This window comes from Megalops cyprinoides, chromosome 1 (genome assembly GCF_013368585.1).
Source record: "Megalops cyprinoides isolate fMegCyp1 chromosome 1, fMegCyp1.pri, whole genome shotgun sequence".
Lineage (NCBI taxonomy): Eukaryota > Metazoa > Chordata > Actinopteri > Elopiformes > Megalopidae > Megalops > Megalops cyprinoides.
Genome location: NC_050583.1, coordinates 17,432,368 through 17,455,130, shown reverse-complemented (window position 1 = coordinate 17,455,130; position 22,763 = coordinate 17,432,368). Strand labels below are relative to the sequence as shown.

The following is a 22,763-nucleotide window of genomic DNA, read 5'->3' as shown; positions in this document are numbered from 1 at the left end:
TGCGAGTGTCTGTGAGTAACACTTGAGGTGAAGTGTCAAAACAAGCTTAATGGTGTTACTACATATGTAGCCAAACCGGAACAGCCCTGCTTTCTGTTCCCAGGTCTCACTAGTATGTACAGTTTATGGCAAGAGGGACTGGAAATAAAAAACAACAAAATGAAAATGTATTTTGTAGGTAGGATTTTAATTTGATGTTAAATATTGTAACCATGTTATTAATTCCTAATAAATGTTTCAGTCTAACAGTTTCTTCTGAGAACAGGCCACTGGATTTTTTTAAAAACAAGTTCCTAAAATGTCATTTTATTGCAAGACTCCAGCATGAGGAATCCATTTGCAGTCACTGAACACACACAACGACCCATGAACCAAACTATGCCAAAATCAACCAAAAACACTGACTTTTCGACCAATGTGAAAACAACGACCAATGGCAGACCTTGGACAAAAAGGTCTCCAAATGAACACACAGCCAGTATCTGAACAGCCTGGTTCATGATTGCAATTTCAGGTCATCTCCCAGAAGCAGCAGTGAAGGGAGAGGATTGTGGTGAATGCGAGTTCCTGGTCATTGGCAGAGATGGTCTCTAGATGTGTCCTGTCTGCAGCAGTGTGTACTTGGCGATGAAGCGCTCCACGTGCTCGCCCTCCAGGCTCTTCATGGCTCTCCAGTGGATCCTTCCACAGTTCTCTGCCTTTCCGCGGGTGCTCAGCTCTTCCCTGATGTAATCCAGCCACAGGTCTGCAAACATTACACATTCATTTTCATACGTGGCATTTTTCACTAATGCCACAACAAACATCACGTTGCTGTTGAGCTCATTTTCTATTCTGTCAAACGTTCTGGATGTTTGACTTTTGGGCTGCAGTCAGTTTGCCCTGTGAAGATCGTTGGCCCTGTCCCACCCCATTCCTTAAAGCCACAGTATGCATGAGTTACGTTGACAGACTCTGAAAACCTGTCCTGCTGCTCCAGTTTATGTTGTGATCTCTAGTCTCTGTACTGAAATCCTCACCATCATCTGTAGAGCCAAACTCCCTGAGTGCCCGCTCATAGTAGTCCCTCAGGTTGTTCATATTTGGGGAATCCTGAAAACAGAATTCTACTCAGTTTCCACACAGTCAAACTATCCAAACAATAACATGATTTTCTTTTGATTGCTGTGCCGTGATATACAGTGATCTCAAACAAGGCAACGCTGCAGGCAGATTCTCACATACCAAATGTTTTTATGATGACAACAGGCAGAAAAAGGACTGACATTTATGCTGCCAGTTTTGCAAATCTCATCACTAACATTTCAATGATGAACATACACTTGGATGGGATTTTTGGCTGCGCTCATACCCATGCAGTCTTACCTGTTCCTTCTCTATTTGGATCATTCTGGTAAAAAATGCCTTGGAGAAAGGGCGGTTCTCATTCAAGCTGAAATCAAAGGGAGGATTAGTCAGTTTTTGGTCATTGCACACCACACAATGTCTTTAGCTATAGTTCTCAGTCACTACTTTGAGTGCCTTGAACAAATGAAGTAATCGCTGGTCCTTTACCTTGTGAATGTCTTTCTGGCCTTCTTGTACCCACTGGTTCTGTAAGACCAGTCCAGGTATTTCTCCTTCATCTCAGTGGAGACAGAAGGAACTGGGGATATTATACCCTTCTGTGAAAACAGGAAAGCCAAGCCTTCATTTTACTAGTTTACTAATGAAAAGGAAAAGGTTCATCCAAGCAAAAGTGACCTTATCTGAGCACTTTAAGAGCCTATATTGGCAGTTGGCAAATAAGTAGAAACGAGTGAAATAAATTACTTTCCAAATTAGAATCACAAAAAAGCTCTAGGATGTTGATGTGTGCAGGTAGCTAAGTGGCTAACATCTTGAACTGGGCATAAAAAGTCAGCACAGACAGAGTCCTTGGGATAGTCAAGGATGGGTACTGATAGTCTTGGTGTGCACGACAACTAATGAATGGATTGAACAGCGCAAAGTATTAGAGTGGCTTTCAGTGATACATTATTGATTCAGATAAATGTGGGGCAGCAGTACCTGGAACAGGCTTTCTGTCTCCTCTGGATTCTGGGAAGAGGCACTCCACTCCACCTGCAGCAGCCAAAGTGGCAGACTCTCCTGGGAAAACCAAACTGAAATGGTCACATCATCTGCCATTTTTCATTCAAGCTCTCAACACAGGCTTTCCAGAACTGCCTACATTTGAAATATCCATATAGGCCTAGATGTTATAACAATTTAAGTTTTGTAGCTGTATCTTTTAAAATCCCACATATTCCCCATATGTAATCCTTGCCATTACATGTATTGGAATGAGAGTGTGTGGGCTCCCTGACAGGCCGGTGAAAGGCTGCTGATTAGCGTGCAAGTCCACGTGTTCTGGGATAAATAGCTCATATTAGTGAGGAGTTGTATAACTGAGTAAATAATCCTGCACATACAGCTACACGTTTCACGTGGCAGGTTGCTCCAACCACAACAATGACTACATGGGATTACATTGTCTTACACCCTACAAGGCAATGTGTGATTATGAAAAAAAGCTTTTTTGACACAATAATTCACAGTGAAATAGTCTGCATGGTGTAGGGCAAATCAGTGTCTAGATAGGCTGATTTTAGAAGGGAACATTCTTCATTATAAGAATTTAACTGAAATCAGGGCACGGCTGCTGTTCATATTTCATAGAGCTGCCCCACATACTGTACAGCACTGCTGACAAATGGTACCTTGGGATTCACGTGTTTTAGGGCTTCCTGGAATAGCCTGCCAGCGTTGGCGCTCCCCAGCTGCACCGATATCTGCAGGCTACAACTCCAGGTCTCCACTGATTGGCTGAAGCGTTCTGTGGCTGCTATGGCGACTTGAGCAGCACTGTCAGCATCCCCTGCTGAAACCAAGACCTGCAGCTGGACAGAGACAAAATAAGTCTCACTTACCTCTACCACAGCTCATGATTATTGACCCAGTTCCACTCAGGATTCAAAAGGATTTTCAGAACCTAGTTCATAACATACTTCACTCACACTTTCACATTACTGAATATATCTCCTTATGATCTGCCATTATGCGATGCTACTTATTTATAATGCATAATGAATAATGTTTTATATCTTTCCACTGAGGCAAACTACATTAAGGGAATAAAAGTTATGCTCCACCTGGGATTCAATCCCACAACAGTCCAGAATTCAATGTAAATATATTTATTTATTTAATTTAATGATAAATGCACAGAAAATAATCTGATTTGTCTGAGAAGATGGCCAGCTTTGAGAAGAACGAAGAATTTAGTGTGTTTGATTTGTAATGACCACATAGGGGCACTTGTGAGTAACACATGGCCAAATAATTTCTCCAAAGCTGAAAACCTCTCTGCTGTGAAAAAAAAAAGTTTTTAAATTTTGTCCAAGCAAGATATTACACCATACAGAACATCTGAGATGGAATTGTACAGAGATGTTGTTCTCTAGCAATAAAACTGTGCCCCAAGCCATGTTTACATGGCAAGACAGGATACTTTCTACTTTCCTCCTTTGCAGCAAAATACTATCATTCAAAATACATCAGCTTCTATCCAAGATCTGTAGATATTTGAGATAAGAGTCTGATTGATTTGATCCAGTGGAGTCAAGAGTCATGCAGTCGGAATCTAAGAAACCTACGATAAATAGACAAACAGAACAATAAACCGTCAATGTGTCAGACAGTCGACAAGGTTGAAAGAAAGCTCAACTGAGTGAATAAAAATACATATTTCAGTCAACCAGCTCATAAATTATTTATGGCTGTCAGGGTTTTTGACCACATACAAATTTGCAGTTTGCATGAGGAAGCCCTCCAGGTGGATTTCTATTCCTGACTTTGATGAGGACTAAATCTGAGCTGGCTAAATACACTGTGTACATGAGAAAATTACAATGGAATGCACTGAATTCTGAGATGAATATGAAAAATTTCCAAATCTACCACATAGGTCTATACTTGTCCAATACTTATCAGTTGACAATCACTACATTTAACTGTGAAATTTAGAACACTCAACTTACTAAACTGTATATGTGACTAACTGTCAGTTTGTCTGTGGAAAAACTGTATATGTACGTTTTATGTTTGTTTCACACACTCCTGCTGTTAACGTCTATTTTTTGCTTTTCATTAATCACTTTTTATATATTAGTGTACGTTAAAATGTTACGACACTTGTTTTCTGTCAGTGTTTTACCATCGCTTCAAGCAAAGATGCACATTCCTGGTGAACATTTAAATTCACTGCTGCACTATCTGCATTGCTAAAAAATAACACTGAACCCTCCATGTGATGCTGTCAATGGAAATAAACATCACATAATCTTCATACCTATATGCGTAATTTCTGGCAGCTGAATGACTGCGATGGCCGCAATGGGATAACTGTTTAACAAGTGGCGTGAAAATGAAGCTAGACCACTCTAATTGTAAGAGCAAAGCTGTTCTTTCAATGAGTGGACCAACACCAAACCTGGGTGTAACAGAATGTTGTGAAGAAGACCGTCATCTGAAATCACAAGGAGAACCAGTCAAGCTACAGAAGTCCAAAAGCTGGGCTGGAATGGACACCCGGGCTCAAGCCATCTCAAAGGGCTGATATCTGAATGACACTTTCACTCAGGAGAGGTTTGTGCAGCGGTTTTGTCTTACCCATTTCCTGTATAAAGCCTCCTGAAGCATCGAAGAGTCATGGGCTCTCTGAAACACTACCAGAAGCCTGGCCTGCCTCTGAAGGACACAGTAATATCCAGGTCAGTCCGAGGCAATTTACTGATTCACTGTGCACTTCATTCATGTAACCATAAAGGATTTAGATCTCACTGTCAAACTGCTACAGGCCAATGTCAGATTTCCTGGAGCTTCAAACAATGCGTTAATGAGGCACAAGATTAAACATCCTAAAGGTTACCTTTTCCTTCAGATCCTGCACATTGGTTTTCCTCTTGAATCTGTCCAAGCAGAAAGTGATATAACATGTCCACATGGCCTCTGTAGGAATGGGGAAAACCGTGAGGATGGGAAGCACGCGCAGAATAACAGCTTACAGTGAACATTTCCATGTGACTGGCAAGATCAGTGGCACTGACAGGTTTGGAGCTCACTTCTGAAGTGGATAGATGATCAGCGTATGTAGTCGGGCGTTAAGAGGTGCATCAATACATTCAATATACATTCACACACTGTATGTCAGTGTGCAATATTCACATCAGTGTCCACAATGCATGCCTATATTCAGGTGAGTGACAATCTGGCCTGTACCTGTGTTGAGACTCTTCAAGCCCTCCTCATACACTTGGCAACACCGCTCCTCCCTCCTGGCTATGTCCGTCGCCCTGCCCTTGGCTGTTGGCAGCTCTGCCCCCATCCCTGCTCCTAACCCTGCCTCAAGCTCCCGTTTGGCCATGTAGTCCCAGGTGAGGGGGTCATCTGCGTATCTGCTCTGCAGGCTGAACACAGATCAGTTAGCACGCTCACACTTCATAAGACACTCTCACCCACACGCATACAGGTCACCAGCAAAAAGCCAGTTGCTATGGTTTACTGCATTTAATAAATCACACTACTGAACTACTCATGAGTAAGAAGTGGGAATCTGGTCTCACTCTTGGGTGATAAGGTCCTTCAGTTCCTTTGTGAAGTCAAAAATCTCCGCAATTTTCAAGAGGGACAGCACAAAATCGACATCTGAAAAAAGCAACAGTACACAGAAAACACACATTTGCATTACACTGCTCAAAACATCACACTCAACGTGTTGCAGGGAAATTGTATGGTCCATGTGAAAAATCGCACCTTTGATTTTCTCTGTTGCATCTTTGTATACAACTTCAGCCAATTTTCCATTCATGATCTCAGGAGAAAACTCGTACTCCCCCTAAAGAGGAATCAAGCCCCATATTAGGATCCCAGCCAGTTGTCAGACCTAAAGCCTACAGACTGTCAGAAAGATATAATCTGTCCAAAAAACACCTGCACCCACCAAGTCCATCTGTGCTTGTTCCAACTCCTTCTGTTGCTTCCGAAGTTTTTCTGCATGCATCAGTTCCATGCGAAAGTACTGCTCAAAGAAGAGGGAGACATGCAGTCAGGGTGGGATCAGTACGGGGCATGGCCACACAAGAGGCTGCTTTGAGGCAAACCATAGAATAAACCATCATTCCGACCAAACACATTTACTCTAAACCTCTGATCTCAGAATGCTCGCACACTCCAAACCAAGTGTGACAATGAGTACTAGTCTGACAACTTGGGGGAATGCTACTACAATGCAGGGCTTCCTTCGGTTGCATTTATGTGATTTACATTTACATTTACATTTATTTATTTAGCAGACGCTTTTATCCAAAGCGACGTACATACATAAGTGCATACAGTAAGTATAGCGACAGTACGGGGACAGGATGTGTACAGTTCCACAATGAGACAGTAGTTCTCAGCTGAGAGCAAGGTCTGTTTGAGGACACCGGATGAGATCAGATTTGTACAACTAGTACAATAATTTGGGCAACTAATACAAAACACCTTCAAACAGCAAACTTCAACAACTTCAAACGGCACAATGAGTGTCAGGGTAAAGGCGGCAACAAGAAACAATTTAAAAAGCACAGCTCTGAGGGGGGGCAGCAATTGTGTGCTGGGTCGGGGTTGTTCTAAACATATGGTTCTGAACATGAAGTTTAGAAGAACCTGAAACCCAAATCTAAATGTGAGGATTTCCAGGTTCTCCAGCAGTTTGAGCACAGTGGCCTGCAGTAGCTCTCCCCACAGAGGGGCACACCCTACTCCTCACCTCCTGGTAGACCTTCTTGTTCTCAGGGTGAAAGCGCAGAGCACGCAGGAAGAGGTGCCTGGCACTCTCTGATGAATTCCGATCCTCCATCTCACATTTGGCAGCCATGATCCACAGAGCTGGGGAGGAGGGGGACACTGGTTATTCTGTCTGTCAATCACCGCACCTGTCTAAAACAATCCTTTGTACACCTTCATTTAACTCAGTTCCTTCTTTATTCTCGGGTATGACATTTTGAAATACATTACCAATGTGCTTACAGTCATCTTTCAAAAGGCAGGAAGATGATTATTTGTTAAGATTTTCATTTCAAATTTTATGAAACATCTCTGCACATCGTTATATTTTATACATTAAATTGTATAAATTATATACAATACCAAAAGAAGACATACAATCTTTAAAACTCACAGAATATTAACATTTAATTAACCAGCGCAACATCACGTCTTTTTCACAGCTGCTTAAGAGAATTATTCAGTAGTGTTCTTCATAACTTGTATTTGAACCAACAAACAATCCAGTGAACATTCAGAGGCTTTGGATGACTAAAATACACTACACATTAAATATTGAAGAGAGGGCAGTGATGCGAGTGAAATTACCTGGTTTGTCTGAATGGATGGCCAGCAATGAGGAGAAAATTTTACTGAGTTGAGCCTTCGTGTTCTGTTTATGGGAAAAATGCATTTTAAGCACATCAAAATTCAGCTATTGCTTAATTATATAAAAAAAGGTTATTGAGGACATGGTTTATATTACCTACCCACTTCTTAGTGAAAGCAACATGAGATAACCACAGCTGTACATCATCCTGCAAGAGAAATCAAATAGTATTAATCCTAAACACAGCAAACATTCTCTGTTTATATCCATTGCACAGGTCTGTCACGGCTCAATAACTCTTGTACCTTCCACTTTGCAGTTGCCCGTCTGAAAACGTTGTGTATTCTGTTTATGACAGGGAACTCAATCTCTTCTCTCTTAAAGGTGTAGCCAATCCGCTGAAAGTACACATTACAACAGTAAGACAGTAATCAAAGCCCTAATTCAAGTTTTCAAGAAACATCTCCAGGTGATAACAAATGAAAACTGTAACATATGTCTGGTCCTTAGCCATAGCATTAGTAGTCAAAGGAGATAACGGCGATCCAGTTTTTTATAGAAATGCTTGGCTCTGAAGGGTTTTACGTAGCTAGTTATGCAACCAAACACAGCAAGGTAGATTTTCATTCAATATAAAAAACACTTTGTTTGTTGTAGTCATGGAATAATTATAATATAATAATGCAATAACAATATAATTTTATCTGGCTATGGAAATTAGGTCACGTGGTGATACGGCCAATGGTAGACCATCTCTAGATAACATCCTGCAATAATGGACACTGAAAATGAAATTTACCAATCTTCTCTTCTTTATCAGCTCCAAGACGTTAATCTCATGCTGGGAGGAAAAAACAACTGGAATTAGTGAAAACTGCATGTGATAAAATGCAATGTTTTATTTACGTAAAATTTTAATAGCATGATAAGCATTTGATGTTGATGATGTAACTGATTAACATAACGGAGTGAGAAAAGACGCGTCGTATTTACTTCTATGAAATTATTGATTCAAGTGAAATTCAGAATTTCCAGTCATGCCGTTACACGCAATCACTATTAATACGCACTCTACTTGCTATTAATTCTTGAAATCTACATACCTGAATGTAAGTGATGAAGTCTTCTTTGCTTATTGTAATCCTGTGCAACTTGTATTCCAATGCAGTCGCTTTTTTAATCATAGCCCTGCAACAGACGGTATGAGTACAATACTTATCAGCAAATTTCCGTTCTGCTAACAGAAAACACGTCGTTCTGTGATGAGAGTACAGACGTTCCATGCAAGCACCTAGGTACAAAACTACATTGCCAAGTAATTAGCTGGTTCCTCGTGACAAAACTAACAATTAATTTGTAAAAAGAAGAATGTTTCGCAATGATATATCTGGTTGTGTATCTGTTTTTAATCACTGTTTATTGACATCGCTCAATAAAAAAATCATCTAGGTAGCAACACTAGCACACTTACTTGACTTCTTTTTTGGTGAACAGCCCAACTCTCTCCAACTGTTCCAACTCCGGAATTCGGTCTTCAACCCGCTGTTGGATTATTTCAGCCATTTTATTATTAAAACTGTTATGGCTATTTTGTGTCCTTGAATTTGTTAGACAGTTACAAATGTAGTAACCTAGCCGGCCAAATTCTCTAAAATGCAATATTACATTCCATGGTACACACGTGTGGAAGTTGATTCACTTAGTTTCCGGTTCTGCTGCTTAATGGTTCCGTTCAGAAACACTGTCTTTAATTCCACATATCCGTTGAAGAATTTTTGTACATGACTGTGTCTTTCTTGAGCACTCGATTTAAAGCAATTCGTTAGTTTTAATTAAAACTAGTTTAACTTTAATTAACAACTAATTAATTAGTTGAATAGTTAATTTTTACCTCTAATTTAGTTTTATTAAGTGCATGTTGATGACAAATCTGAAAAGATGGTATGACGTGCCGAATAACATGATACCTAGAAATTAGGCAGCCCTATGTAACTGTTTTTCTGTTTTAAAGCATATACCTGAAACAAAAATGAAAATGTATTCTGACTTATCACAAAATTACTGTCACTACATAAGCTACCAATGTCCGTATACATTGTATTTGTCGTGAAACGTGTACTTCCAACATTAGAAGAAATCGATACAATTCTTTTATAGTATTGACATTAAATACAATTGTTTCAATGTATTTGTATTGACTATATATTGTCTTTCCGTGTTTGTTTTTGCCTAGTATGTATATCAAATCCACAATGCCTACTTCTTCAGCACTTTGTGGGCTATAAGATAGTTTTACCTAGCCTTTCTCGTTTTAAACAATGCATGCCATCTGATTTAGATGGCAGGGTCACAACCCATAAGAACATTGCTTTTGCAAATTCCAGTTGCTATGTATTAACTACAATGCATATGAATTCACAGCAGTATGTCAAGATAAGCAAACACCTAAAAACAGTAAGGGACTCTGACCCTCCTAAATTCCTATTCTTGTTTTTCTTTTTTTTCTCGTCTTGGAAGATGTTAATATTTTACACTCTGGTCAAACTAAAAACATTTAATATGTGAATGGCGTATTGTAAGTGGTGATGTAATTATTTTACATGTTTTGGACAAATAATGAATAATCAAAAACGTGTACGGAGATGGTGCGCTTCATCAACTGTAACGTCAGAAGTAGACTGCAGCTCCCTTGATGCACCACGAGTGCACAGCAATTTCCCGCAAAATCGTTTCAAAAGGGAGTGGAGCGCGAGCGGTAATTTGTTTTCTCTACCGAACTTGTCTTTTAAGTCCTTGAACTCTTATTTAGACCAATCACAACCTCCGGAGTTCAAAGTCTCTCGTGGGGACGGGGGCGGGTTGTCGGGGCAGAGAATTTCAGGTTTTGCCCCTAGCGCGAGAGAGTTAAACATGCATATGGTTAGTTCGTGGGGGTAATCTCTTATTAATTTTGATCCTGTACAGTTTCCCTTTTATTATATTTATGAGAAGGTCAAAATGAAATCAAAGGTATTCATTTTAGTTACAAGTAGAACTGATTTTTTATGACGCTTTAGATTTCGCTATTTAGCTGATTCGCTGTTTAGCTAACTTGGCTAGCTAAACCTGCCTCCAGTAATTCTTCATGGCTTCTCTACGAAACCGCACTACGATCTAGCTAGCTAGCCATAGCTAGCTAACGTTATATGACCGACAGTGAACTAACGTTAGTTAGCTAGCTAACTTAGCTTGCTAGTTTTGATTGGGACAGGGGTGAAGTCGTAACTTAGCCAGCAACTACAACGTTAGGTGCCTAGCTGATTTGTTTTCATGTTTCTGTCAAATAGCGAATCAGACAGGATAGCTATTTTAAGCACCTCGTCTGTGTAGACACGTTTAGCTAGCTAACGTTAGCTGATATATTAACATAGTTTTTTACAATACGGGTTTTAGCTAGATAGCTCTCAGTTGTTAGCTAGTTAGTATAACCATCATCAGGACAGTTCGTTGACGGTATCTAACTAACATCACACCATTTTAGTTGTGAGTCAAATAGCTATCAAGTTTTAAAAAGTAGACTATCGATAGCTGTTTGTTAGCCAGGTCTTCGTTTCCTTTGTTGTGAAAAGGGACTATTTCTATAGTATTTTGCAAGCCATCGTGGTTTGTTGGATGGCTCCTCAGAAACATAGCTCGGGGGTTGGTGGTTCCGGCCCCGTTATGGGTTGTGGTACCGGTTATAAAGGCAACGGCGTTGTGTACCCGTCTTCAGCTGTTGTGATGGCCTCCGTGAAGAAGCCGAAGATGGAGCAGATCCAGGCCGATCATGAGCTGTTCTTACAGGCCTTCGAAAGTGAGTAGCTATCGTTAACTCACTACCCCTTTCCATTACTTAGCCAACAATAGTAAATGATAGGGAAAGTAAGCTAAGTTATCTAGCTTTGCTAAACTTTGTTGGTTATCAAAGGGACGCTTGCTAGTTAGTTAAATAGTCCACTTGTGTGTGATGTTGGATGACCATTATAGTTGGCTAGCTGGCTAACTAACACACGATACCGTTGTTTTACTGTCTTGTAGGTTATGTACAGGTGTGTGCGCATGATGAAATTATAGCTAGATGCACGTTGGTTCTATAACAGGCTTTGTTCAAGGTGTACCCATTCTAGTTTCATGTTACCACAACGTGGTAAGACAGCTAGGTAGCTGCCAGATAATGATTGATAAACTTGGTAACTACGTTGAGATTGTTTGTTTGTTATTCTGAATATGTCACAATACATGGGGGAATCAAATGAAATGAGGACTTAATTTGGAGGATCACTGAAGGTTACTTAATTCTAGTAAATTTGTTACATAGATAGCCAACTAACTGTAGTTCCGTCAGCGTAGGAGTACACAAATTATACTACTACTCCACCGGCGGAACTAGCTTGCGCTATCTTGGTTGTCAGATTGGATACAAAGTGTTATCAAGCACTCTAGCTGTATTCACCGATGAAGAGTGTTCGAAATTTGGCTAGTTAACTGCCTTTTCTAGTGATACAATTGGCGTAGTTCTAAGACATTAATTGGTATCCGTCTGTCTGAAACGTTTCCCCTTTTGCAAAAAGTCAAAATAGAGCGTTACAGAAATGTGACTTTTGACTGTAATTAGATGAGAGGTTGAATCATCAAATGAGACGCATAGGACCGAGGGGCAAATGCTACCTTACTGCCGTGTATTTACCATTCTAAAATGCGGCAAAGTAGTTGGTGTATTCACTGCACACTTATAGCTAGGAGAACTGTCGTTGGTAAACGATTTTCCTTTGTTAAAGCTGACAAAGCAGCATTTCCTTTGCGGAGTATTTTCCAAGACGTATTCAGTCATAGTTCACGTAATTGACAATAACAGACCCATGTGCAAAAAAATCTACTGGGTTGTTATTGAACTTTCAGGAGAAGAGCAGGCAGATAATAACCCCACCCAAGCAAGCAGCTTGCAAGTTGGTAATATGAATGTCATATATTTCAAACTTTGTTACAGAACCAACTCAAATCTACAGATTCCTCCGCACAAGGAACCTGATCGCGGTAAGCTGGGCAAAATGTTATGCTCTATAATGCAGACTACATATAGTAATTCAGATATGTTTGAAATTGATTCACTCAGAATAAATGACTGCTGTCCACTGGTTTCAGTTATTCAAAGCCATTGTCTTTGAATTAATGTTAGTTTCTCTTTTTTCAGCCTATATTTTTGCACAGAACCCTCACGTACATGTCTCACAGAAACTCCAGAACACATGCCAAAAGGTACAGTTAATTGTATATTAAGTGTTATTAATGGGATCATGTTTGACAGTTATTGTGTATGAGTTCTTTGTAGATTGTAATATTTTATGTGTCTAGAAATACTGTCAGTATGTTTTCAATGCGAAAGTCTCAGATGAACAATGTTTTTAAAATGTAGTGCTTAAAGCACTCTGTGTATGTTTTTTTTCTCTTGCTGTTTGCTGCTAAATATTACAGATTATAGCTGTGATATTAGAAGAAAATTTAACCTGCCAAATCTTCTCAAAGGCGTGCTAAACTTCTGTTAATCTAAGAATGCAAATTGTGTTACTATCAAAGTATTTTCGTGAAATTTTATTGTAACGGTAGCTGGTATACTGCCAAAACTCTTATTGAAAGAGGAATAAGTGAAACAACTTTGTTCAGCATGATTTGCCTATGATCTATGACCCATGGAGAACTTGCCCATCTACAAACTACCCGTAGTGGGGGTTTGTTGATTTTTGTTACAGTTTGTCTGTGCAGTAACCATACATTGGGTAGATGACTTGGGTTGGTCTTGCAAACTGGTTGTTCTCCGCTGCCTCTTTTGTACTGTGGAAATGACAGAATAGGTGTAACTGTTTATTGGTTACCAGGGGTTCAGAAAAAAAGGTTTTTGTGCATGAGGATTCTTTTGTCATCCTCCACTGAATAATTTCAGGTTGATAAGAATGGAGCTTAAATTTGTTGTATTCTGACCTGTAATGAACGGTAGGCATCCCTAGGGGTTGTTGGATATAGTCATATTTGTGAAATAATGAATTATGGTAAGCATTTCTCCCCTTTGCATTAAAATGTGATCCAAGAAGAGAAGACAAGCAATGTGTTTGTGAGATCTGTCCTCACTTTCTGTGCATAGAAGTTGTGATCACTGATTTGACCTCTGTCCAGTACGTTTTGTTCACTGAGCCTAATTTTGGTCTGTGGTTTTGAGTAGTGGAGCAAATGGGTAACACTTTTCATTATTCAGATGGTGGTCTGTCATGTATTTGAGAGGGTGCTGGTTTCTGTTGAGGTAATCGTGTGTGGATTTGAATATGAAAATGAGAAATGAGATGATTGCTGTTTTGCATGGGGAAATTTATGCTCAACTGAAAAGTACCAAAAGGAAAATGACCTTACTTTGTCTGAGACAGTGGTGGTATTGCAGCAGTTCTGACCCCCAAATGTCCACTCCATAAAAACATATCTTTGTAAATGTATTGACAGTTACACTTAAATGGATTTGCTACTATTTGACTTTAAAATGCGATAATATCAGTCCATGCTGAGGAACTTAAAAGTGGAGGCAGAACGTGAAACTGTTTCCACAACAGTAACTCCAGGTATATAATTTGGTTTTTAAAAAATTGGACTGTGAATGTCTTAACCGATTTCGGGAGAAGGCAGTGCACTGTTCAGAAGTTATAACCGATTACCTTGAAGTTTCGCGATACATGTCAACTAGGGGTGTAAGAAAATATTGATACACTTGAGTATCGCAGTATTATGTTTGGTGATACTGTATCAATTCTCAAAAACACTATCAATCTTTAATTAATAGTTTACATGCAAAGATTTGTGGCAGACAGTAGTTCATTTTGTGTTGTGTTTAAACCCCCGACCGCTAGATAGCAGTGTTGTAATCTGTCTTCAGCCATTTGACTCTTCCACTCCAACGTGACAACCTAAACTGAGACAGGAAGTAGCGTAAGGGTGCAATGCTAATGTTAGCATTGTTCTTTATACTATGACAGTTTTCCTAAAATTAGATTTAAAAAATCACAATATCCTTGCTTACATTATCGCAATATATCGCAATATATTGAATCGCTATATCATGATACATATTGTATCACCACATTCTTGTCAATACACAGCCCTAGTGTCAACAAATCTTCACACCATGTAATGCACTCTAGTATGTGTTGCTAGGTTGTTTTCTTTCTCATCACAGTCAATACTGAGGGCCATTGTGTGTGATGTGGGAGAGCCTCAGGTGGTAAATGCTAACTGGAGCTTGCTTTGTAATCAGAGTGCACTGTGTACAGAGCAGGAGGGTGTATTACTAACAATCTCCCATCAGTGTGATAATCCATGTAGAGTTTTGAAGCTTCCATCTATCTTGGAACTACCCTTTACACACGTGTGTTCCATGGTGTATTTGTCAAGGCTGTAGCAATCCACATATATATAAACAGTGTGAATTTTTCATGTCAGCCTATATGCAAATGAGACATCAATCCAAAATCAATGCAGCAGTCGTAGGTTATTTCCTATGTGATGTGTCTCAGTTGATATTAGAAGCATTTGCACATCCAAAGAAGCCCATGTATGGATAAGCGCATTGCATAATCCATACTGGCCTTATACCTAAAGTTTCGTGGCGGTTAGATTTTCATATTTTGTCTGATTTTACCATATAGGCTAGTGCATAATGTTTTCTGCAAGTGTTAGTACAAGTGTGCTACTGAAAGAAAGAAGTCCAGAATTATTTTTGAATGGAGAGGAGTGGAGGAACCAGCTCTGAACCTGAAGGAAACACCCATGCCGTGATATTTTGCTTCTACATATTTACCACTGTGACTTTGTAGTTCAGTTTTTCTCTCTTAGTTGTCAGTCATTCTGCTTCTTTGATGATTTTTTTTTCATCTCCGCTTTGCTGTTAACCCATTTTTCTTTGCGCTCAGGAAGTCTTTTAAAGTGGATGACATGCTGCTGAAAGTAGAGAAAATGAAGGGAGAGCAGGAATCGCACAGGTAATGAAGCCCACACAGCCAAAACCAAGACCATCACTGTTTGTCAGAGATCAGATTTGCTTCATGTATTCTTCTTTATTTCTGCAGCCTGTCGTCACACCTGCAGCTTACTTTCACTGGATTCTTCCATAAGATTGGTAAGAGAAGTTCCTGTGTGGCCAAGTAATTAGCTGTAAAGATATGTATGAATATTGATAATTATGCAACGTGCCATCCGCTATTTTTCTACATTGTACTTGAGTGACTTTGGTGGTTATTCATTTAATTTTTTTGAATGCTAGCATGCTACATCTTGGTTGTTTCCAGTGAAATATTAAGTCAAATGGCCCACTATGACTAAAATGCGCAACTGTTTTACACCAGCGTTTCCCTGTTTTTGCAGAAAAGCCATCACAAAACTCAGAGAATGAACAAAACTCAGTGTCATTAGAGGTGCTACTTGTCAAAGTCTGCCACAAAAAACGGAAGGTAAGAGTCCATGAAAGCATCGGAGCAATGTCTGATACTGCTTTTAAGTCATTGACTTAAGCGTTGCGGTACTTTATAGAATAAAAACGGTTTTAGAGGGATATTTAAGGTTATTTAAAATATCTATATCTGATTTGTTTCAATATTGAAAAAAAATCATTAAAAAAGTTTGAGCTGTTTCACCCCATATAGACTTTTTCAGTATATGAAGAGCATATAACACCAGCGCACAGATCACAGTGACTGCATTGTTAAATTAGGCAGTGGTGGTGAGTGGGTGTTTGTGGTACTAGCTGTACTCCATCTTATCCTCTTCCCCCTCATGAGTCACCCACAGTGTCATGTTCGGAGTCTGTCAGGACTGCATGTGCTGTGATCTCATACACCAGCCCCGGCCGCTGTTGTCATCCTGTCGTAGGAGTTCTGTGTAGGGTGCTGTTCTCTGCGTCAGCCTGCTAAATGCTTACTAAATACAGCCTGCTTGAATACTTTGAAACAAATCAAAACTCATTAAATGTTTTCTTGCCACAAATATAGCTAACAACTGTATGTGGCATATGTGGTTTATTATAATGGAGTAACATTCCAGGGGTTGTTGTTTTGACAGCTCCCAGATTGGTAAATCTAATTCCATAATTATTAATGCATTAATGCATCATATCATAATACAAAAACTAAGCTGGAGAGATGATCAGGACATGAAAGCATATATACAGTTAAAAAATGTGATCTTCACTGGAAACAGTTGATTAGCAATACTGAACAGGTGCCAGACCAGGACCTGTTTCCTGCTTGAATCAGCTGCGTTTTTCTTTTTCTTTCTTTTTTTTTAGCTGGAACAAGATTGAGTTGATGACCTACTTATTATGCCATTTGGTGTTGTGGCTTTTTTTGGTTGTTGTTTTTTTATGACGCTTATGTTGTATAATTCATAGTCCTGCTGCGGAAGTAGAATGGGAAGACCAGGGAGTTTGAACTGTTGACTGTTTCATCTCAGCAGTTACAGACTCTGTTTTCCATAGTTGACTGATGTTGACTGCAGTTGACTGATTGTCAGTGGGGATCCAGACACATTGAGCCATCTGTACATTGTTGTGGAAAGGGTGTTTGCTACCAAGCAATAGATGTTCTGACATTGTAAAGTTAATTTGGGTTACCGTACTTGTGTTGCCGTAGGCCAAGAAGTAGTCAGCGATCCCTTTAATGTTTTGTCATTAAATTTTGAAGTACATGTTGACCGGGTCATATGCTAACTTGGGGAATTTCTTATGTCCCCAGGATGTAAGTTGCCCGGTTAAACAAGTGCCTACAGGTAAAAAGCAGGTGCCTTTGAATCCTGACTACAGCCAAACCAAGCCCGGCAGCTTCCCCTCCCTGCTTGTGCCCAGCAGTGAGTTCGAGCCCAGCAACAGTCACATGGTCAAGTCCTACTCTTTACTGTTCAGAGTGTCCCGGCCAGGGAGGAGCAGTTTGAATGGGCTTACAAATGGAGAGACCAACGAGAACATTGGTAAGTATTTCTCATACTCTGAGCATTCTTACACAGTTGTCGTTTAGGACTCCTCCTTTTGCATAGGTTTCTGTTCTCACACACAGGGTTCAAACAATGCAGTGCAGTGGGCAGAAATGCTGAATCAGAAATGTCAGAGATATGAATAATCCTGACAACGGGGAGCTTCCATAGGCACCTTCACCTTGACTGTTGTCTTCATCGTGTAATTTGTTTCTCCATCTATTGCAGAGGAGCTTCCAAGCAGAAAAAAGAGAAACTCCTCCCACAGAGAAGATGAAGAAGCCACCTTTGTTGCACAGATGACTGTCTTTGACAAGAACAGGTAATTTACATTCATGTTCTCTTCTGCTTCTGAGGAAGTAACTGCCACAAAAGCACATTAGGTCACACCTGTGTTTAATATGTTTGTGAAGAGGGTGTTTCTGTGCGTCTGTGTCAGGAGACATTATAATGCAACCAAAACAGCCAGTATTGGTGTAAATGAACCCTCATTTTAATCTGCTTTAAAGCCTGGAACACACAGTATGACTTTAGCCATAATGATGACTGTTATGATTATTACTGGAACTCAGTTGTTACGTATAGAACTACAACTGCAAAGAAGCAGTGAGGATGCCATGGAAAAACACGTGATGGCACCACAATGTGAGCACCCAGGCAAATACAAATATTATAGAGCAGTGGAAGATGAGATGCTGGTGTGCTGCGGCAAGAACATGTGTTAATTTGATCTGTGCACTGAGACCTGGTTGCCATGACAAACGATGAAAGCATGATAAGTGGAAAGGCATGCCCTTGTGGCTTGGAAGAAACGGTAGAATGGCTGATATCCAGGAGATATGCTGTTGTATGGGTTTAGGCATTCACAGGATTAGAGTGACACATCCATTGTCCCTGTGGTAGACATTCACCAATATCATCTTACTGTGATGTAGACATGAATGAATAGCTGGAGCAGGATGATGGCTTAATAATTAAATCAGATCAGTCCATCGCCACTTATTAGTTGGACATGGTGGTTTTCCAGCATTGCAATTAAATACTTTGGTATTACGTTAATCTCCATTACAGAGCATTGATACGCACCTCAGGGTTCACAGTAAAAGCAGCTGTCCACTTGCAGTGCTGTTCTTCAGTCTGCTTTTGAGCGCATTCACTCCATTTAGTGCATCCAGGGTTTCTCAGTGACAGGGCACATGGAAGTGTGTGAGAAGCTGTCTCGCTTGCTCCGTTACTCAACTCTGACGCCGCCGGCTTTTTGCAGACGCTTACAACTGCTTGATGGGGAATATGAAGTGTCTATGCAGGAAATGGTGGAGTGCCCAGTCAGCAAGAAAAGAGCCACATGGGAAACCATTCTGGATGGGAAGGTGTGTGTACCGGAGTGCGTCAGTCATACATTCTCTGTTACTCACTGAATTTTATATTTTGGGATCAGCTTGTACTTGCGCATTTCCTTGTGGGTAGCTTTGATCCGCTTTTTAAGGGTCTCCCCTGAGTGGTTTCAGTGCGGAAAGAAAGATGGTGGTGTTCACGGGTTTTGGGGGGTCTCCACAGAGGCTGCCTCCATTCGAGACCTTCTCTCAGGGACCCACGCTGCAGTTCACCTTGCGCTGGACAGGTGACACCAATGACAAGTCCACTGCCCCAGTGGCCAAACCCCTGGCCACACGCAATTCAGACACCAGCACAGTGGAGAGCAGGCCCAGTGCTCTCAAGCCTTCTCTAGTGGGTAAGACAATGATCTGCTATCCCTTCCTCATAGAAAGGAGTCTTAAAAGCTCCCGTCTCAGCGATTCCTGTTTGAAATTCCACCATTAGCTGTTCTAACACCCCCACCCCATCCTCATCTTTTCAGCAGTAAAAGAATCAATTAGCACAGATATTCAGGCGAGAAAAGAACAGATCCCCGTTGAACCTCGGCAGAAGCTGCGTATATTTTATCAGGTGAGCAAGAGAACTGCGAGTGAGAGACGGTGTCTCGTGTGTGCCATTTCTGGTCTCATTAGACATTAATATCAACTGTAGTTCTCAGTACTTATTATTTAAATATTTCTTACCTTAAAATGGTTGATGATCCCTGTAGAGTTTGATGTTATTCACAGTTCAAATCAGAGGGGGAATATATTTCTAAATGTGTTTATGTATTGCAGCACCTGCTGCACGTGCTGTAGAGCTGTCCAGTAACTGATTTTTAAATGTACGTTTGACATCTCTAAATTGTGCTTTGATTTGTCCATTCCCAGTTTCTGTACAACAACAACACCAGGCAGCAGACAGAGGCCAGAGATGACCTGCACTGCCCGTGGTGCACTCTGAACTGCCGGAAGCTCTACAGCCTGCTCAAGCACCTCAAACTGTCCCACAGCCGCTTCATCTTTAACTATGTGGTGAGAGTCCTTTTATCTCTCTCACTCCTACAATGAGAACCATCACTCTGTCATTCCCACAATGAGAGCCTCTGCTCTGGAACTACTGTAGTGGTAACCGTTTCACTTGCACAATCATTTTATCAACCATAGATGTCTGTAGCCAGGTTGTGGTTGTTAGGCAGACCTTTACCATAGCACATACTGTATGCTTCTGTTTATGGAGTGCATGTTATCAGTTGGCAGGCAAACGTTACAAACCCTGTCCAGGGAGTGATAGAAAGCATGGCCGTGAAGTCATGAGAGAGAAGCGTAGTGATGGGAAAGTGAGGCTTAATGAACCTCATTGTGGGTAGAGCTACTCTATACTGCGACTATCACCGACTCCTATGAACCAATCAAATGGGCCAGCTCTCCATGTTATGACTGGTTTAAATCAGCGAGTCTTTCACAGCCCATGATTACCCCACGGTGGAGTTCACGAATCCTCGTTTTTCCATCACTAGAGAAGTTTTTCATGGTGTAATGGTGTGTTGAAGACTGATTGGCTCCTTGATGTGTCCAGCCTCACCCTAAAGGAGCCAGAATAGATGTGTCTATCAACGAGTGCTACGACGGCTCGTACGTGGGGAACCCTCAGGACATCCACAGCCAGCCCGGCTTCGCCTTCAGCCGCAACGGTCCCGTAAAGAGGACTGCTGTCACACACGTCCTGGTCTGCAGGTGAGAGAGCGCTCCGGCCCTCCAGCGCTGGCTTCCTTTCAGGAAGTTTACCTTGACCCTTTGCAGACACGTGATGATGACAGCCTGGAAAAAGCATGCATCATACGTGAAATGGTTTTTATGAGTCAGCCTCTGGGGGGGGGGGGGGGGGGGGGGGGGGGAAGAGGTCATTAAAAAGTCTCTTTTTTTCATTATTTGTCAGACAAACACCACCGTGTATCTAGGAAATAATTTGAGCAACTCTCACACTCTGGAGCACGCTCAGTGCAACTGGTTTGCAGCTGTTCCATGGTGAATGGGTGAACTGGCGGGTGTGTGTGTCTCAGAATGTCCCAGTGAGTGCCCTGTGTTGCCCCGCAGGCCCAAGCGCTCTAAGCCCAGCCTGTCGGAGTTCCTGGAGTCGGAGGACGGGGAGCTGGAGCAGCAGCGAACCTACATCAGCGGCCACAACCGGCTCTACTTCCACAGCGACAGCTGCCTGCCCCTGCGGCCCCAGGAGATGGACGTGGACAGCGAGGACGAGAGGGACCCCGAGTGGCTGAGGGAGAAGACCATCACGGTGAGTCGCGGAGCTCCGCTCGCCTGACTCTCTGCACCAAGCTCATCACTGGGTACTGCGCTCATGATGGCCATTGAGGAGAGTGTAAGGCTCAAGCTGTGCCTGTAGTTAATCTGGTGAGCTGTGCTGTTCATTTTCGTTCGTCAGCTGTCCTTCCAGTCGATGTTAAAACAGGATTTTCAGTGTCGTGATCTCACTAGCAACTGGATTATGACGTCCTCTGACCCTTCCCTTTGCGTCCATGATTGTTCTCCTTACAGCAAATAGAAGAGTTCACAGATGTTAATGAGGGCGAGAAGGAGGTGATGAAGCTCTGGAATCTACACGTTATGAAGCACGGGTAGGTGTCATGAGCATTTAAATGTTTATTTCCAACATTTGAATCTACAAGAGCAGCGACCCCCTAAAATGGGAACACCAATTTTAACCCAGCTTTGCATAGAGTAGAACACTGAAAAGCTGTGGGTACTGTTTGGATCTCATATATCAGCTATTAATACTCCTATCTTGATGTCTTAGAAGAGTTCAACAGACAGGATAGCATGGGAGTAGCCATAATAGATGAGTGCCGTTGCTTTCAGTAAAAAAGAAAACTGCTGTATAGAGCAGTCTACCATTCAGTCCCATCATTTCAGTCATGATTTGCAGGGTCCTACACTATACTAGAAGGTTGGCTTGTAAGGGTAATGCTGAACCTTTTGTTCTCCAGATTCATAGCCGACAATCAGATGAATCAAGCCTGCATGTTGTTCGTGGAGAGGTGTGGGCCTCAAATCGTGGAGAAGAACCTGTGTCGGAACTTCCTCCTCCACCTGGTCAGCATGCATGACTTCAACCTGGTCAGCGTAGCGACCATAGACAAGGCCATGGCGCGCTTGCGGGAGATGCAGACCGGGGAGCCCCAGGACGGCGGGGACACGCCTCACGCAAACGGGAGCTGCGTGGCCGACGACAGCGCCTCCGCCGCCCCTGAGGACGCTTCCGGAGTTCAAAAACACACCAATCACCTGAAACTCTGAAGTCCCGCCCCTCTGTCAGGGTCACGCTTGCTTATTGGAAGTTCCAGGAGATGGGGGGGGGGGGGGGGGGGGGGAGGTTGCAGTGAAGGACTTGTTCAAGACAAATGCATTCCAAACAGGCACTGTATGCTCCAGTATACTATATCAGTGTGGGGCCACAGGGCTGCTGAAACACAAGGTGGGCGTCTTCATTTCAGTGTCACTACACTCACCTGTCACAGTTGTAGCTGGAGTACCTGTACGCTTTCCAGGTAGCTACTAAACCATGTCGTTAGAATACAAGTATCACTGCATTATGAAAAAGTCATGAGTATGTGTTATCCATCCTCTCATCTTAACCATGATGGCCATACGATCATATTAATGTGTATTAGCACTTGTCTTGTTCTAGGTACCTGTTTTGGGGGGGGGGGGGGGGGGGGGGGATTTTAATGTACTTTGAATAGAATCATGTTTTAATTTGTTGGTTGTCTGGTGAAATACGGGACTTAAAGCCTTTTTATCGTAATCTTTTACTTTTTTTTTGTTTTGCTCTGAAAGGCATGTCTGTTTTAGGGTGGTGAATAGTTTCGGGTCACTAAAGCTGAGCCCTCTCTGATCCCAGGAGCTGCTGCTCTCTGTAGAGGAACCATGCACTGCAA

The 22,763-nt window shown here is 41.6% G+C and overlaps 2 protein-coding genes across 6 annotated transcripts; one reads left to right on the top strand and one right to left on the bottom strand.

The window, feature by feature from the left end:
• Positions 1-270: 270 nt before the first annotated feature.
• utp6 (UTP6 small subunit processome component) lies at positions 271-9,127 on the bottom strand. Of its 2 annotated transcripts, none has more exons than XM_036540320.1 (19): positions 8,910-9,127; positions 8,542-8,626; positions 8,238-8,279; positions 7,744-7,836; positions 7,599-7,646; positions 7,438-7,501; positions 6,833-6,951; positions 6,023-6,100; positions 5,836-5,917; positions 5,646-5,727; positions 5,302-5,489; positions 4,952-5,031; positions 4,693-4,770; positions 2,742-2,921; positions 2,050-2,130; positions 1,555-1,664; positions 1,366-1,432; positions 1,020-1,092; positions 271-745 (listed from the first exon to the last, which is right to left on the bottom strand). In XM_036540320.1, the coding sequence occupies exons 1-19, from the start codon at positions 8,999-9,001 to the stop codon at positions 591-593; spliced, it is 1,797 nt and encodes a 598-aa protein (XP_036396213.1). In that variant the 5' UTR covers positions 9,002-9,127; the 3' UTR covers positions 271-590. The 2 variants fall into 2 exon arrangements, with proteins under 2 accessions (XP_036396213.1, XP_036396223.1); XM_036540330.1 differs by having other exon boundaries at positions 2,742-2,915.
• Positions 9,128-10,295: 1,168 nt separating this feature from the next.
• suz12b (SUZ12 polycomb repressive complex 2 subunit b) lies at positions 10,296-22,137 on the top strand. 4 transcript variants are annotated; one of them, XM_036548590.1, is made up of 17 exons: positions 10,296-10,447; positions 11,190-11,270; positions 12,444-12,490; positions 12,648-12,712; positions 15,403-15,471; positions 15,559-15,608; positions 15,854-15,939; positions 17,218-17,449; positions 17,681-17,774; positions 18,717-18,822; positions 19,010-19,184; positions 19,311-19,399; positions 19,699-19,842; positions 20,387-20,544; positions 20,905-21,103; positions 21,364-21,443; positions 21,813-22,137. In XM_036548590.1, exons 2-17 carry the CDS (start codon positions 11,198-11,200, stop codon positions 22,120-22,122), a joined length of 1,977 nt encoding a protein of 658 aa, XP_036404483.1. In that variant the 5' UTR covers positions 10,296-10,447; positions 11,190-11,197; the 3' UTR covers positions 22,123-22,137. The 4 variants fall into 4 exon arrangements, with proteins under 4 accessions (XP_036404483.1, XP_036404475.1, XP_036404468.1 ...); XM_036548598.1 differs by having other exon boundaries at positions 10,335-10,357; XM_036548582.1 differs by having other exon boundaries at positions 10,296-11,270; positions 19,314-19,399.
• Positions 22,138-22,763: the final 626 nt, after the last annotated feature.